The sequence below is a fragment of the Canis lupus genome, chromosome 32 (genome assembly GCF_011100685.1).
Source record: "Canis lupus familiaris isolate Mischka breed German Shepherd chromosome 32, alternate assembly UU_Cfam_GSD_1.0, whole genome shotgun sequence".
NCBI classification, from domain to species: Eukaryota; Metazoa; Chordata; class Mammalia; order Carnivora; family Canidae; genus Canis; species Canis lupus.
The window spans coordinates 29092095-29105636 of record NC_049253.1 but is presented as its reverse complement, the minus strand read 5'-3'; the positions used below and the strand labels follow the sequence as shown (position 1 = coordinate 29105636).

At 33.6% G+C, this 13542-nt stretch overlaps 1 protein-coding gene across 1 annotated transcript in view; it reads right to left on the bottom strand.

Moving 5' to 3' along the window:
• Positions 1-11774: 11774 nt before the first annotated feature.
• The window catches only part of SPARCL1 (SPARC like 1), a 44283-nt gene continuing 42515 nt past the window's right edge, over positions 11775-13542 (bottom strand). Inside the window, 1 exon segment of the mRNA XM_038582185.1 lies at positions 11775-12236. Within this exon segment, the coding sequence (XP_038438113.1) occupies positions 12208-12236 (29 nt within the window). The 3' untranslated portion in view covers positions 11775-12207.

The window sequence follows — 13542 nt, the reverse complement described above, 5'->3', positions numbered from 1 at the left end:
ATCCCTTTAGAAATTATGAGGCTTCAATATGGTATTAATTTTCTAAAATCCATAAAATCCTGGTCCCTGTGTATATAATAAGGGACTTGTGCTGACCAGGATGACCTGCTCATTAGGCGATGGGTAGGATGAACTTCTCCTACAATGAAAGAGTTGGATTCTACTTTTAATGTTTGGCAGGAAGAGATTGCTTTTTCTTGGCACTGAACAGAATTCCTTAAATTGAAGCTGCTTACTAAAGCTCTTGAGAAAGTTTGAGCAATTCCCTGAAGTTTGACATTTACTTAAGTCTGATAGTATCAAAACATTTACATTGACATTAGAAAAAATATTAGGTAATAACATTTTATTTAAAGAAGAACTAAAGCATTTTATTTAAAGAAGAACTAAAGAAAATATATAATAAATTCTTCATGGCATTTTGGAGTTTTCTCTGGAACACATATAAAGTGTGCAAAATTATAAAACTATAAACTATAGACGGGACAGAAGTAGATAATCTTCTGATATCCAGCATCATCTATAATAAGAAAAACCAGATTAATATTTTAGTTTAAGACATTTCTGGAGGAATATCTGCTCCTATATCACTAGGTGATATTGCCTTCATATTTGCTTTTCTTATATTTTAGGTTTAAGGAACACTCCTGGAATACTTTTGTCTAAAAGATATTTAGTAAAATAGTAATAATAGATACCATGTACTGCATAATCTACATTATATCACTCAAATCCTCAGCAACAGTCCTATGAAGTTAGGTGGTATTATTTCCATTTCATAGATGAAAATTAAGGAGGGCACATGATATGAGCATTAGGTGTTATCCGCAACTGATAAATTACTGAACACTACAACAGAAACTAATGAAGTATTATATGTTGGTTAATTTAATTTAAATAATAGAAAAAATATGATATTTAGAAAGATTGTCCCAAGGTTAATTCAGTAAGGGACAGAGCTGGGATTTGAATCCTGGTCTGCCTGGTTCTTAAACCTATTCTGTATTTTATTACCTACTAAGGTTATTAAGTTTTTATGATTTGTCACTTTAAGTATGCAGTTCGGAAGATTAGATATGAAGCAGCACACTGGATGATATGCTATATGTTAGCAAATTTAACTCCAATAATAAAAAAAAAAAGATATGAAGCAGTACTCACATTATCCATAGCAATACAGTTATAGTTTATGACTTTAGGGCCACATGTGATTTAGATAGTGTGGTTGAAATTGAAATTTTGGCCCAAAGAGTTTATTTGATAATATCTTAAGGATAAGTGGCAGCAACCAGTATTTTTCTTGCTAGCAGGTGTTCTTAAGCTTTTGAAAGCATTCAAATTTAAATGGAAGCTGAACCTACATGAGACTTAATTACCTAAAACCTAAATATTTGGTAGCTAAAGAGGGCACTTGAAAATTCTAACTACTTTTAGGGCTAAATGCTATATTTTCTTACAGTATAAGAAGTGGTCATTGGTTTTATACTCTTAACATATTTGTGAAGTTTTAATTAACTGATTTAAAAATCCATCCTTTGAAGAGAGCATTTGTAATTTAAGTAGGTTAATCTACCTGCTTTCATCAGTACACCTTTCATCATTCTATTAATTTATCCATATGGACATGACCTGAGACTATTAAACTCCTAAGATAAAAATATTTTTAACGTACATAATAGTGCTTGAAAGGTATTTGGAGATTTTACTCACCGTATATGATTTCTGATAGTGAGAGAATTATTTCTGCCAAAATAAACACAAATTATAGTTTTATTATATGAAGGTATTTTTGCCATAATTTCTTCTTTGTTTCCACTCATGTCTCTCATCCTGCTCATTTCATTGAGTGAAATCCAATTTCTTTCTCAAAATTGAGATTGAGAATATTTTGACTCATTAGTTTCTCTCAGGGTGGATAAAAATAAATACATACCAAATATACTTTTGATTGACATTAATTCAAATACTTAAGAAAGGAATATACGGGGACGCCTGGGTGGCTCAGTGGTTTAGCGCCTGCCTTCAGCCCAGGGCATGATCCTGGAATCCCACATCGGGCCTCCCTGCATGGAGTCTGCTTCTCTCTCTGCCTCTCTCTCTGTGTCTCTCTTATGAATAAATAAACAAAATCTTTAAAAAATATATATTTTTTGTATATATTTTAAATGAAAACAAACTTGGATGAGAGTCAAAGTTTCAAGCTTTGTAGCCTTGCCATCCAGCAAGCTGATGCATTTGTGTTGAGATGTATTGCCTTGCCTGGAAATCAAGCCATTTCTAGATGTGATAGTTTCACCCTGACTTTTCTCACTACTTACAGGAATTGTCCATAAAACAAAAACAAGCTTGAGGTAAAATTTACTGTTTGAAATTTCAACCTAATACTACATATGTTTCTGTAAGCTGAAATTTTGTCACATACCATGGACATTATGAAAATAATACCTTTTTTAGACTTGCAGAAATTCTGATCTAAAGAGCCAGAGTTTATAGTTCAGGAGCTCTAATTTGGGTAAGTCAGTTGGGTTTGACTCTGCCATATGTTTCTATAGTTGAGAATTATTCTTACCTTTCTTGAGATTAAATGTCACTTACTTTTATCAGTAAAATCATAGAAATAAAGTCTTACCCCAAAGAAACCCTAAAAAAAAAAAAAAAAAAAAGATACTATCTTCAGTCCATTAAATAGGCTTGTAATTTACACTGGCTTAAAAATTTATATGAACTTACCCCGAGTTGGTTCAAAATAGAAGTGATTAACTGTGAAAGAAGAAAAGTCAATGATCAGTGCTAGAGGGTTTATTTTTCAGTCCACATAGAAACTAAAATGTTTTCTATATGAATCTTTTTTGGGGGCAGCCTGGGTGGCTCAGCGGTTTGGCGCCGCCTTCAGCTCAGGGCCTGATCCTGGAGCCCCCGGATTGAGTCCCACGTCGGGCTCCCTGCGTGGAGCCTACTTCTCCCTCTGCCTGTGTCTCTGCCTCTGTGTGTGTGTGTGTGTCTCTCATGAATAAATAAATAAAATCTTTAAAAAAATGAATCTCTTTTTGTTGAAAAATTAATTCCATTTTATTGTTTAGTGCTTTATTTACATGATGTAAGATTTTAAAATGAATATGCAATATCTAAATTCCCTTAATTCAAAAAAAATTTTCTTGTAACTATTCACTATGTTTGAAAGATAGGAATTTGATGTGAGTGGTTAAAAAACTCACTGTGTACGCATCCATGCAAGTGTTGTGTTTCTTAAATTATGCAAACTCCCTATGTGAATGATACTTGAACCAAAATTTTAGGACAACTATGAATACTCTGCTTCAAGGGTCTGCTTAGACAAGCAGCTTCACTGGAAAAGTATTGCTTTGTAGTTTGCACAGTTCCATTTTAACAGACTGGCAGCTTGCTCAAGGAATTGACCATTGAAAGAAGGTGAATCCCTCTATTTGTAGAGCTGTCCATCCCAGCACATATGCAAGAACATGTCTAAACACTGCCATTTTTTTCTTAGGCAAGAACAATACGTGAGGTAGTGTTTGTTCTTTTAGGATGCCTCTTCCTGCTTTCTGACTTAACGAGGATCACTGGGAGAAAAAAAATTCTTATGACTATGAAGATAAGGCAATTCTATAAGTTATTCTTTCAGAATTCTTCCCAGTATGGGTTGCAGGCCAACAGCACTTTTTTTTTTTTTTTAAGATTTTATTTTTAATCTCTTCACTCAACATGGGGTTCAAACTCATGACCTGAAGATCGAGTCACATGCTCTAGTGACCAAGCCAGCCAGACGCCCCAGCCAATAGTACTTTTAAGAAGTTCAGTAAAAGAAAGTATAAGTAAGTCTTCAGATCTGGTAATCTGAATGGGTTCTGTGTCTGAGGAGTCAATATTTTCACTGGAAGGGACCTCGAAGGTAAACTATACCTTTACCCAAAGTCACACAGTTAATTTAATTGTAAAGGTGAGTTTAGAATCTAAACTTTCCCACCACAGGCCAGTGGTCTTTCAACCATGTTTTGATGTAGAGGTGAACTTGCTAATTTTATAGTCCTCAGTAATTAATTGTTGAAGATAGTTTCCTAAAACATGTTTAGTTAGAAATACGCAAGAATTTTTATTGTTTGCCATTTGGAAATGGAGAATAATGTTGCTGAAATAGAGTGGATTGTGGGGAGAGCACTAGCACTTGAACTCAAGAGACTTAAGTTCTTATTGAGTAGAGTCAGAAACTATTTGACCTCAAGGTTCTGGGACATATAAGTATACCTTAAGATAGTTGGCTTTAAATGGTCTCAAATTCTGAAAATTTTTCTCAGGCATACAAATGATTTAGGTCTAAGTTTCTGACATTTTTACAAAATATGCATATCCTTGATTCTAAGATATCACCAATTGTAAAATGTACCATTTAGTTAAATAAAAATGATATCTTTAAATAAATATGTGTATCTATTGTGAGATGTGTCTTGATTTCAGAAAATGTTTATGAAAAGCATGTTTTTAGAGGAAATGGAATTTTTTAGTGTTCTCTTTCGTAACTCCACTCAAATATTTTTCCTGAGTTTTTATAAACTAAGTTTCTGAATAATGTATCGCTAAAAGGCTTCATTAAAAAGTCTAATTGTGTGTATTTCAGTTAAAAAAATATTACCTGTTGGAATTTAGATTGGATAATTTTTAATCTATTATGTGTTTATGCCAATGCTTTGTTAGTGAACAAATAATCAAGTCTATTTTATTTCTCCTAAAGCAATTTATTCTGTAGGTCTAAGTCTTTTGACTCTTCATTTTCAGCCTCATCAGTGATGGAAGAGGTTGTCAATTTATAGTTTGGATGAATTGAATAATGAATGTAGAACTGTCTACATGCATTGAGATTGTTTTTTTGCTTTGAATTTAACAGCTGTGCTTGATTTTGTTTCCAAATGTAGACGAATAAAGATACTAATTTTCATGATGAACTGGCCTATCTTACATAGGAAGTTAAATGTATTTTTATGAACTTAGTAGATTAACAGGGCAGATATATTTACCGTTATAAGATCATTAAGTGTCAGGACCTAGAATAAAGGAAGGACAATAACATAATCAAAGAGTTGTAATTTAGCATTTTGTTTATCTTGTCTTCATACATTTTATATTAACTTGATTAATGAAAACATGCTTTTTAGAATTCTTATATTTCTAAAATTATGCCATTAAGAATCATAGTCACTAATATTTGAAGTAACTCCTTCCACAAACCTATTATCTCTAGAAGCATACATTCCACATTTTCTTTTGTGGTCTCCGAACAAAGTAGGGACTTCTTGAAAAGATCATTAAACTTATGCTTACTAGGTTGGAAAAAGACTATATTTTAGGATGACTTCTTATGAGAGAAAACTTTAGTAATGTCATTTCCCATCATTGTAATAGTAGTATCATGAAAGAATTTAGTATTAATATGTTATAATATACATTTTTTGATTTGTGATTAAGTCAATCTCATATGTAATTTTCCCTCCATTCAGCAAAATCCTGTCAAAGTGAAATTTAATCCTTTTATAACATGACCATTATCTTAAATCCAGTTCAAAGGATTCTAGGACAGATTCCATTTCAATAAGAATGTCCCCCCCCCCCCCATTAATGTCAGGTATAACCATAAGATTTTAGAGGCAAAATGGACTTTATAAATCATTCATTTTCATTATTTTATACTCTAGAAGAAAGTAAGTCTCAAAGGAATTCAAGATCACTCCAAACTATGAAATGGCAGTTTGCTTTTTCTACTAGTTTCCTGGGCTCCTTCCACATGATCAAGGAAAGTTTTAGGTCTTAGGTCGTTCAGTTTGCAAGGGTATATCAGATTTGTACAGTAAATGACTCAAAATAGAAAAAATATCAATAACTGAAGGTCCAAAAGAGAATGATGGCTATTAATCCTTGGTATCAGGTTTCTCTCCAATTAAATCTAAAGAGTTTTCAAGTTTTTGTTTTGCATTCATTTAAGTACTTTCTTAAAGCACACTTAAGTATACTTACCTGATTTGGATCAAAAGGAAAAGGCAAAGGAATAGGAATTGGAACCTATAAAGAAAAGGGGAGGAAAAGGGGAGGAGTAAATAAAATAAAGTTTTATTTTAGCTTTTTTCCCTCATTAACTCATTTATCCATCCATCCATCCATCCATCCATCCAGTATTTATTGAGCAATTATATAAGCTTTTAGGGAGCCCACTTTCTACTTGGTGGAGCTTTAGATACTAATGGATTTTAAATTAATCTAAAATCAAAGGATCTGTCTTATGTATTTGATAGTTCTTGCAAAGCCACCAGTTTCTCAACAGTAGGTTACTCTTTGCCGGCTTTTTAATACAACTCTGCCATCTAGTGGAAGGAAGAGTTTCCATTTCAAATTCTAGTGATTCTTTGTTGCCATACAGACTTATTTATATAAGATGTTAACAGAGGTTCCTACATTCTAATTATAACCCCAAACTTCAGGATTTTGCATTACCAAATCCTACTGAATTTCAGCCAAAAAAACAAAAACAAAGGTAAACAATGCTTCTAGCCTTGACTAGAACCAAAATTAGCAATTAATGATAAATGCAGGTAGAAATTTAGTGGCTATTCAAGTAGGATATGTGAAAACATTAAAAAGAAAGACTGTTCCATTAACGACTATAACTTCAGTGACAAATTTCCAAAAGCCTACTTACCGTTGAGAAATAACAGTTTGAAATTAAATACAAGCGAATGGTAGGTGTTTATTACATTTAGATATAAAATTCAAATTAGGCAAAATCATGTTTATTTTAAGGATAGGTGGTAGACAAGAAGTTAAGCAAAATGCTGTTTTAAAATGTGTGTGAACTTTTCAAAATATCATTGCTTAAGGACTGTCCAAGTTTAACATGTCTCCAATCTGTGTTTCAGCCTCATGGTACGGATCATTTTCCCAAATGGTCCTGTCATTCTCAGGTCCATCCCATCCATTTGCAGTTTCCTCTGTCTGTAGTACCTCACCCACTCCTCATCCCTTGTGACCCGGCTCAGATAATGTCTCCTCTGGGAAAGACATCTTTGGTCCACAGTCTAAGCCAACTTTGTTTTTTTTTTTTTTTTTTTTTTTTAAGCCAACTTTGTATTTGCATCTAGAAGCACTCATCAAATTACATTTTTACATTTATGAATCTCTCTCATCTGACTGTGAACTTATCTCATGTCTCTGTATTTCAAGCACTCATTAGAGACCCCATCATGCAGTAGACATTCAGTGAATATTAATTGAATGAATGTTATTTGTCTGTACCAATTAACTATTACATAGAGAGTGAAGGAAATTCTATTATGTATTTAGCACTCTTCTGGCCTTTATTTAAAAATGTTATAAGAATCCAGATATTAGGAGAGACTGGAGAATATCTAACAGGAAGAGCAAAATAATTGTATTGTTTGACCTGTGAGAAAATGTTACAGAAAGCTGAAAAAAAAAAAAAAACTTTTGAGAAAAAAAGCAGCAAGATGATTTAGAAAAAGATAGTAAAAAGAGGTTAGTATTTTCTTCATGAAGAGCAACTAGGCTCATTATAGTCAAAGGAACTCAGTATGGACACTTTTTTGATGGCAGGTGTAGAGAGACATTGGAAGAAGTCACTGAATATTCAAAGGAGAAAACTTGTTAGCCACTTCTCACATTCCATCACAAGCTGTGCAGGGTGGGGGTGTGAATAGCTGATGCCTAGCAACCTTTTAAAGCTCATATTCAGGTCTGAAAATTTGGGAAATTTAATATCCATCATCTAAATAATAAATATTTTTGTAATTTGAGATTCTTCAAACCCATGTTTACCAAGGGCAGTTGTGGAGGAGGCGGAAACAGGATCTGAGGAAAAAACGGTGGTCCTTGTGGCAGGTAAAAGCCAAATCTCTGTAAGAAGAAACGTGATGTCAGTCATTTCAGGACAACTATAAACTTTTAAAAAGATGAATACGGCATTTGAAAATACAACTAGAAATTTACCTGTTCACTGGAACCTCCTCCGTATTGTTCAAGCTTGTAAAACGACAACAGCAACAAGGTGAAGCAACGTATGGCAATACAGTGTTCATTACAAAGACATTTTATGAGAATAGGTAACAGCCCACTACTGAGCAGTACACCCACCAGTGGGGTAGCTTCACTTCTGAAATGAAAAACAGTTGAATATCTAATGGGGAAAGGTCAAATTAATTTTGTCCAGTGATTTAGAAGGTGTACTTCTTGCATTTAAACTTACTTCCAAATACTGGTTTTATTTATATTTCTTAAGAGTAACTACATGTTCCATGCCTCTTTATCTCTGAATCAACAGTGTTCTCAGTTTAGTTCTCAATATCTACAAGTTCAAAGTGAAGGGAGTTATAGAACTGTAAATTTAATTTTTTTCCCCAAACACAAACTTTGAAAGCTCTTTGGTTACACAATGCTCTTAGAAAGAGGATTTCTTGTCTACTTGGTGTCCTACTTAGTCAGACTATAACTGACACAGATGACACTCCTAGATCTCATGTGTATAGATGTAGAAGGCATGGCTGCTGTCAACAGGAGACAGTTTGGGATAAGGATACTGTAAATGGAACTCAATTCAAACTGCATAATTAAATCCTAGGTCACTGTGGAATGGGAGTTCTATTTTGCTAAGTTTGAGAGCTTCCTATTTTCCAGTTAGGACTTATGTGCTTTTTTAGTATCTTTGCACTACTCTGAGGTCATTCTTATGACTCATTTTACAGACTGGGAAGCCATGGGTTAGCTTCTTGCTCAAGGTCACCCAGTTGGCAGATGGCACGTAGGACTGCGATTTGTACTGGGAAGAGCAAGGGCTAAGGACCAGTGATGAATTCCTGATTCTGCAACTTACCTGGACTATACCTTTTTCTTTTGTGAAGTGAAAAGATACAGGAAAGGCCTCCTAGCCCAGAAATACCATCCCTAGAATGGAAATAGAGTGGAAATGGAGGAGGTGTACTCACAGGAATGGGCAGAGCAGTGGCAGTGCTCAAAAGGCCAGCTAAAATGAGAAATTTCATTCTGAAGGAAGAGTCTGGAATCGAAGGATTAGAAGATCATTTTTAGTTTTTTCTAAGTCCTATTCTTGTTGTAAATAAGCTGTTTAGTTAGAAGTGTTGCAATAGTGGTCAGGCTAAATTCTGCCTCCAGATTCAGGTTTTGAAAGCCTAGAACAGTGCTTTAAAAAACTTTGAATGCCTTTAGACAAGACATGCATTCTCTGGCTCATAACATTGCATACAATTCCTCTTCTTCCTTATAATCTCACAGTTCAACCTATACCTGTTTAGACCCTGAAGTTATTTGAATTTGTGACCTCTACCCAGCAATCTTTAAACACGAGTGTTGCATCATGCTTAATATTGGGGACTAAGCATGTATAAATAAATAAATCCACCTTGAGCTTCTACCCACGTGAAACTTAGAGACCTTCACATAGTCTGGATGCTGTTATTGACAATTATTCCTCAAGAAGAAAACAATAGAGAAAAAATCTTATAAGGCATAATGGGTTGGCAGAGAATAGCACAATATGAGTAAATATGAATACATTCAAAAAAGCAAATCAATGTGGTATTACTGGTCAGAAGATTCTGAAAGCAAACATTTTTATGGTCTTAAATCACATTTAATTCAAATTAACTTGCCATGTGGGTTTCAAACCAAACCACTGAAATTGAATTTTGGAAGAATAATCAAATTCATTACATTTTTATTAAGACTTGCCCTCAGCATCCGAAGCAAGGTATATCTCTTTATAAAAGTCACTCTTCAACTACTTTGTATGTGTTTTATACTCAACTATGATTTAGCTTCATGTAATTTTACTTTGCCTGAATTAGGCAACTTATCTCCCTTTCTCTTTTTTTTCAGGTTTCTTTTTCATATTTTTCTTCCTTTTGGATCCAAACCTTTGAATTTTCTTTTTTCATAAGTGGGCTTGTTAGAAATCATGAAGTTACCCAACATGAAAAAATTTTACATTCTTTTACCTAGTTCAATAGAATCAGCCCAGATTATACCGTATGTTTTTTAAATTACCTTTGCTTCAAATGGCCCTCGGAGCAACGAAGTCAAGGAGCAGTGTGATCTTCTAGAATCTGTATGCCCATCTAGTATTTAAGGCATATTACTAATGCCTTTATGGTCATGAGCAATATGAGTCACAAGATTTAAAGCTAAACTGAATAACTGGTTTCAGACTAGGACTCCAACTTCTAAAGTATCTCACAGAGATAGGGCTTAAAGACTGGTGACTGAGAGAATAATTTCATCTCCTTGGTTGGGATTAGAGCAATGTCTTTATCATAAACACATCACAATTAAAAGTTGTGACTACCAAGAATATTAAATTACATCTATAACATATCATCTAGGGCAGCGATATACAAGGGAGACAGTGGACAGAAAGATTTAAGGTTCTAAAATTTTCTATTATTAAATATTATTTGTTATTGCAAAATGATCTTAATTTTCAAATAAAACATTTTAAAATAAAAAAAAACATTTTAAATAAACAGGTAATGTCTTTAGAATTAAAATCACTTTTCACTATTCCAAAACATTCAAAATGGTAATTTAATACCTCCAAATATAATTTCAGTGTTCCTAACAAATTCATAAATTTATAACCGTCATTAGTTAAGATTTCTCATGACATATCTTTGGAGTCACACATAAAAAATTCTGAATTTTGGAATAGTTTAAAATTATATCCCTAGTTGGAAAAAATTATATAAATACTTAGATTTTGATTAATCTAATTGAACTCAATTATTTAGAAATAACTGATGTGATGTGATCTGGTTAAGAACAAGTGACTCACAGAGCTAAGAAAAGAGATAAAACAATTTTGAAGTTAATCAGAGAAAATTATTCTGATAAAAAGCAACTTTTCCATAAGTTCCTGCAGATGAAATTCCCTGGGGCATCACAACCAAGGCTCTTAACAACCACAACAACACATTTTTTATTATTTTAAAAAATAAACAAAATTGCATTGACATCTTTCATTTCAGATAAGAAAATATGTAACACAAAACTGTTTTATTTTCATTTAAATAATTGTTAAGTAGCGTACAGAAGGCGACAGTTTCTTTCATTGCCTTGCTTCAGATCTTGGAAAAAGCTCTATTATGATGTTTCATTATTTTTGCTATCTAGCCTTTACTATTAATAGTTATGAAAGAAGAAAGAGTTCAAATGAAAACACAAATTTTCTCTTATGAAATGATTTCTTGCTATCAATTTACATTTATATATTGGAGTAATATTTAATTTATATATTGGAGTAATATTTACCTCTGACTACACTGGACATTAAGACACTTCAGAATTTTCTGTTGTCTGTGTTGTCTTTATATTATCTTTATTTTGAGGACATGAAATGTGTAGAAATTTTGCACGACCTCCCTTTCCCCCAACATACATGGAGAGCTGCACCAAAGTTAGAATTAGTTGTATCAAGCAGTGCATAATAATTATCCTTATTTTAACTTAGTAGGAAGCACTTGAATTTTTTCTATTTAAATTTACATCACAACAAAGGGCATTAATAAGCATCTACCATTTAACAGCTGAATATTTGTTTCCCATAGGAAACATCTCCCCCAACCACGCCCCCCCCCCCTTTTTTTTTAGTAATAGGTCTAGGAAGTGTAGTTTTAATTTCATTTGAAGTGTGAGTCCTGAGTTGGTTTTTCACATGCAGTTGTTTAAATAAATGACTGGAAATAAACTTGAGTTAGATTTAGATTTTTATTAGGACATTAAGATACTGAAAATAATGCACATTAAAAACAAAATAACATTATTCCATTTTCTTGAAGTGTACATGATATTATGAACAAAATGAATGTAGTGTTTTCTTCAAGTTTTATAATTAGTATTTCATAAATGGATGCAGAGAGGGATGAGTTAAAACTCTTGTTCACAAAGAGCACACAGTATTTTGCATATGTTGACTTTATTTAATTTTAAAGTTTTATTTTCAAAGCTAATGTTAAATGCTTGGTGCATACACTGTTAGCAAGCAATTACTCTCATTGTCTTCTCAGACATGCAAACATTTTGCTAAATATAAATCTACAAGTATTGTGGCTGCATATATTTTCAGGAGTGGTCAGAAATGGAGGAGGATGCTGGAATGTTTGAATTCTTTCAAATCTTAATTCAAAACAGGAGATTTTCGTCTATGTCTTCTGTAAAAAACAAAAACGAAACAAAACACACTTTTAGAAAATAGCCAGAGTAGTAATATAAACAAATAATGTCAGAGCTAGAGGATTAGAGAAACCATCTAATTATACTGTAGGATGGTTCTCAACCCTGGTACGGCATCAGCATCACCTGTGAAGCTTTTAAGAAGATGCCATTTGGTTTCGCTTATACGCAGAATCTAAAAAACAAAACAAATAAGCAAACAAAAAGCAGATATAGAGAACAGACTGATGGTTGCCAGAAGGGAGGGGGGTGGGGAGATGGGCAAAATGGGTGAAGGGGAGTGGGAGGTACAGATTGGCCTCCAGTTATGGAATGAATAAGTCACAGGGATAAAAGTTAAGGAGTAAGGAATACAGTCAATGGTATTGTAGTAGCACTGTATGCAGATATAAGACCACTCCCACCAGTATGGCCCACCCTCACTCAATAATTATTGAACAAATACTTAAGCAGATTAACTTGAAGGAAACTTCAAGTCATGCTTCTTTTTCATATTAACTACTACCCTGTCTGGGACACCAGGTAATTTTCCTGCCCTATATAAGTCTGCCCAAGCGTTGGAAAGATTATGAACTTTGGCATATTTCTTTTGAACAATGGCTTCATTTATAAAATGGACATTTTAGTCTCATTATTTGTAAATTTACTTATTGTTGTGCTCATACTTTTTGCCTTGTTTCTGTTGTTTGGATGAGAAATGTCCTTCCTGTTGTCTTTAGGCTAATCCTGCTTGTGCCCAGGATGTCTTCCGTCCTAAGAAATTCTCCTCTAATTTTCCTCTTTTGCTTTTCTTTCTTACATCTTCAACCTTTCCTTCCTCACTGGGACCTTCCTATTAGCATTTAAATATGTTGCATATCTAGCCTTGAGAACAGTGCCTGGCACTAGGTGGACCATCAGTAAACCTCTGTTGAATGAAGGAATGAATGAATGCTCAACCTTATTTTATCCTCATAGATCTTTCCTTCAACTTTATATTCCTCTTTAGCTCTACCTTGCTTTCAAACAGCCACTCTTTACCTTTTCCCATCTATTCTTTCTCAGCCTATAGAATCTGGCTTCCATCTCTACCATTCCACTAAAACTGCTCTTACAAAGGCCACCCAGGATATGCTTAGTTCTATGTAAAAGGAATATTCTGAGTCTTTTATCTTACTTGGCATCTCAACAGCATCTGGCACTGTGATCTCTTCCTCCTCTTTGAACACCTCCTTTGACATGGCATTATGCTGTTTTCTTCCTTCCTTTCAGTAGACTTTTTATTCTTCTTCATAAACTCCTTCT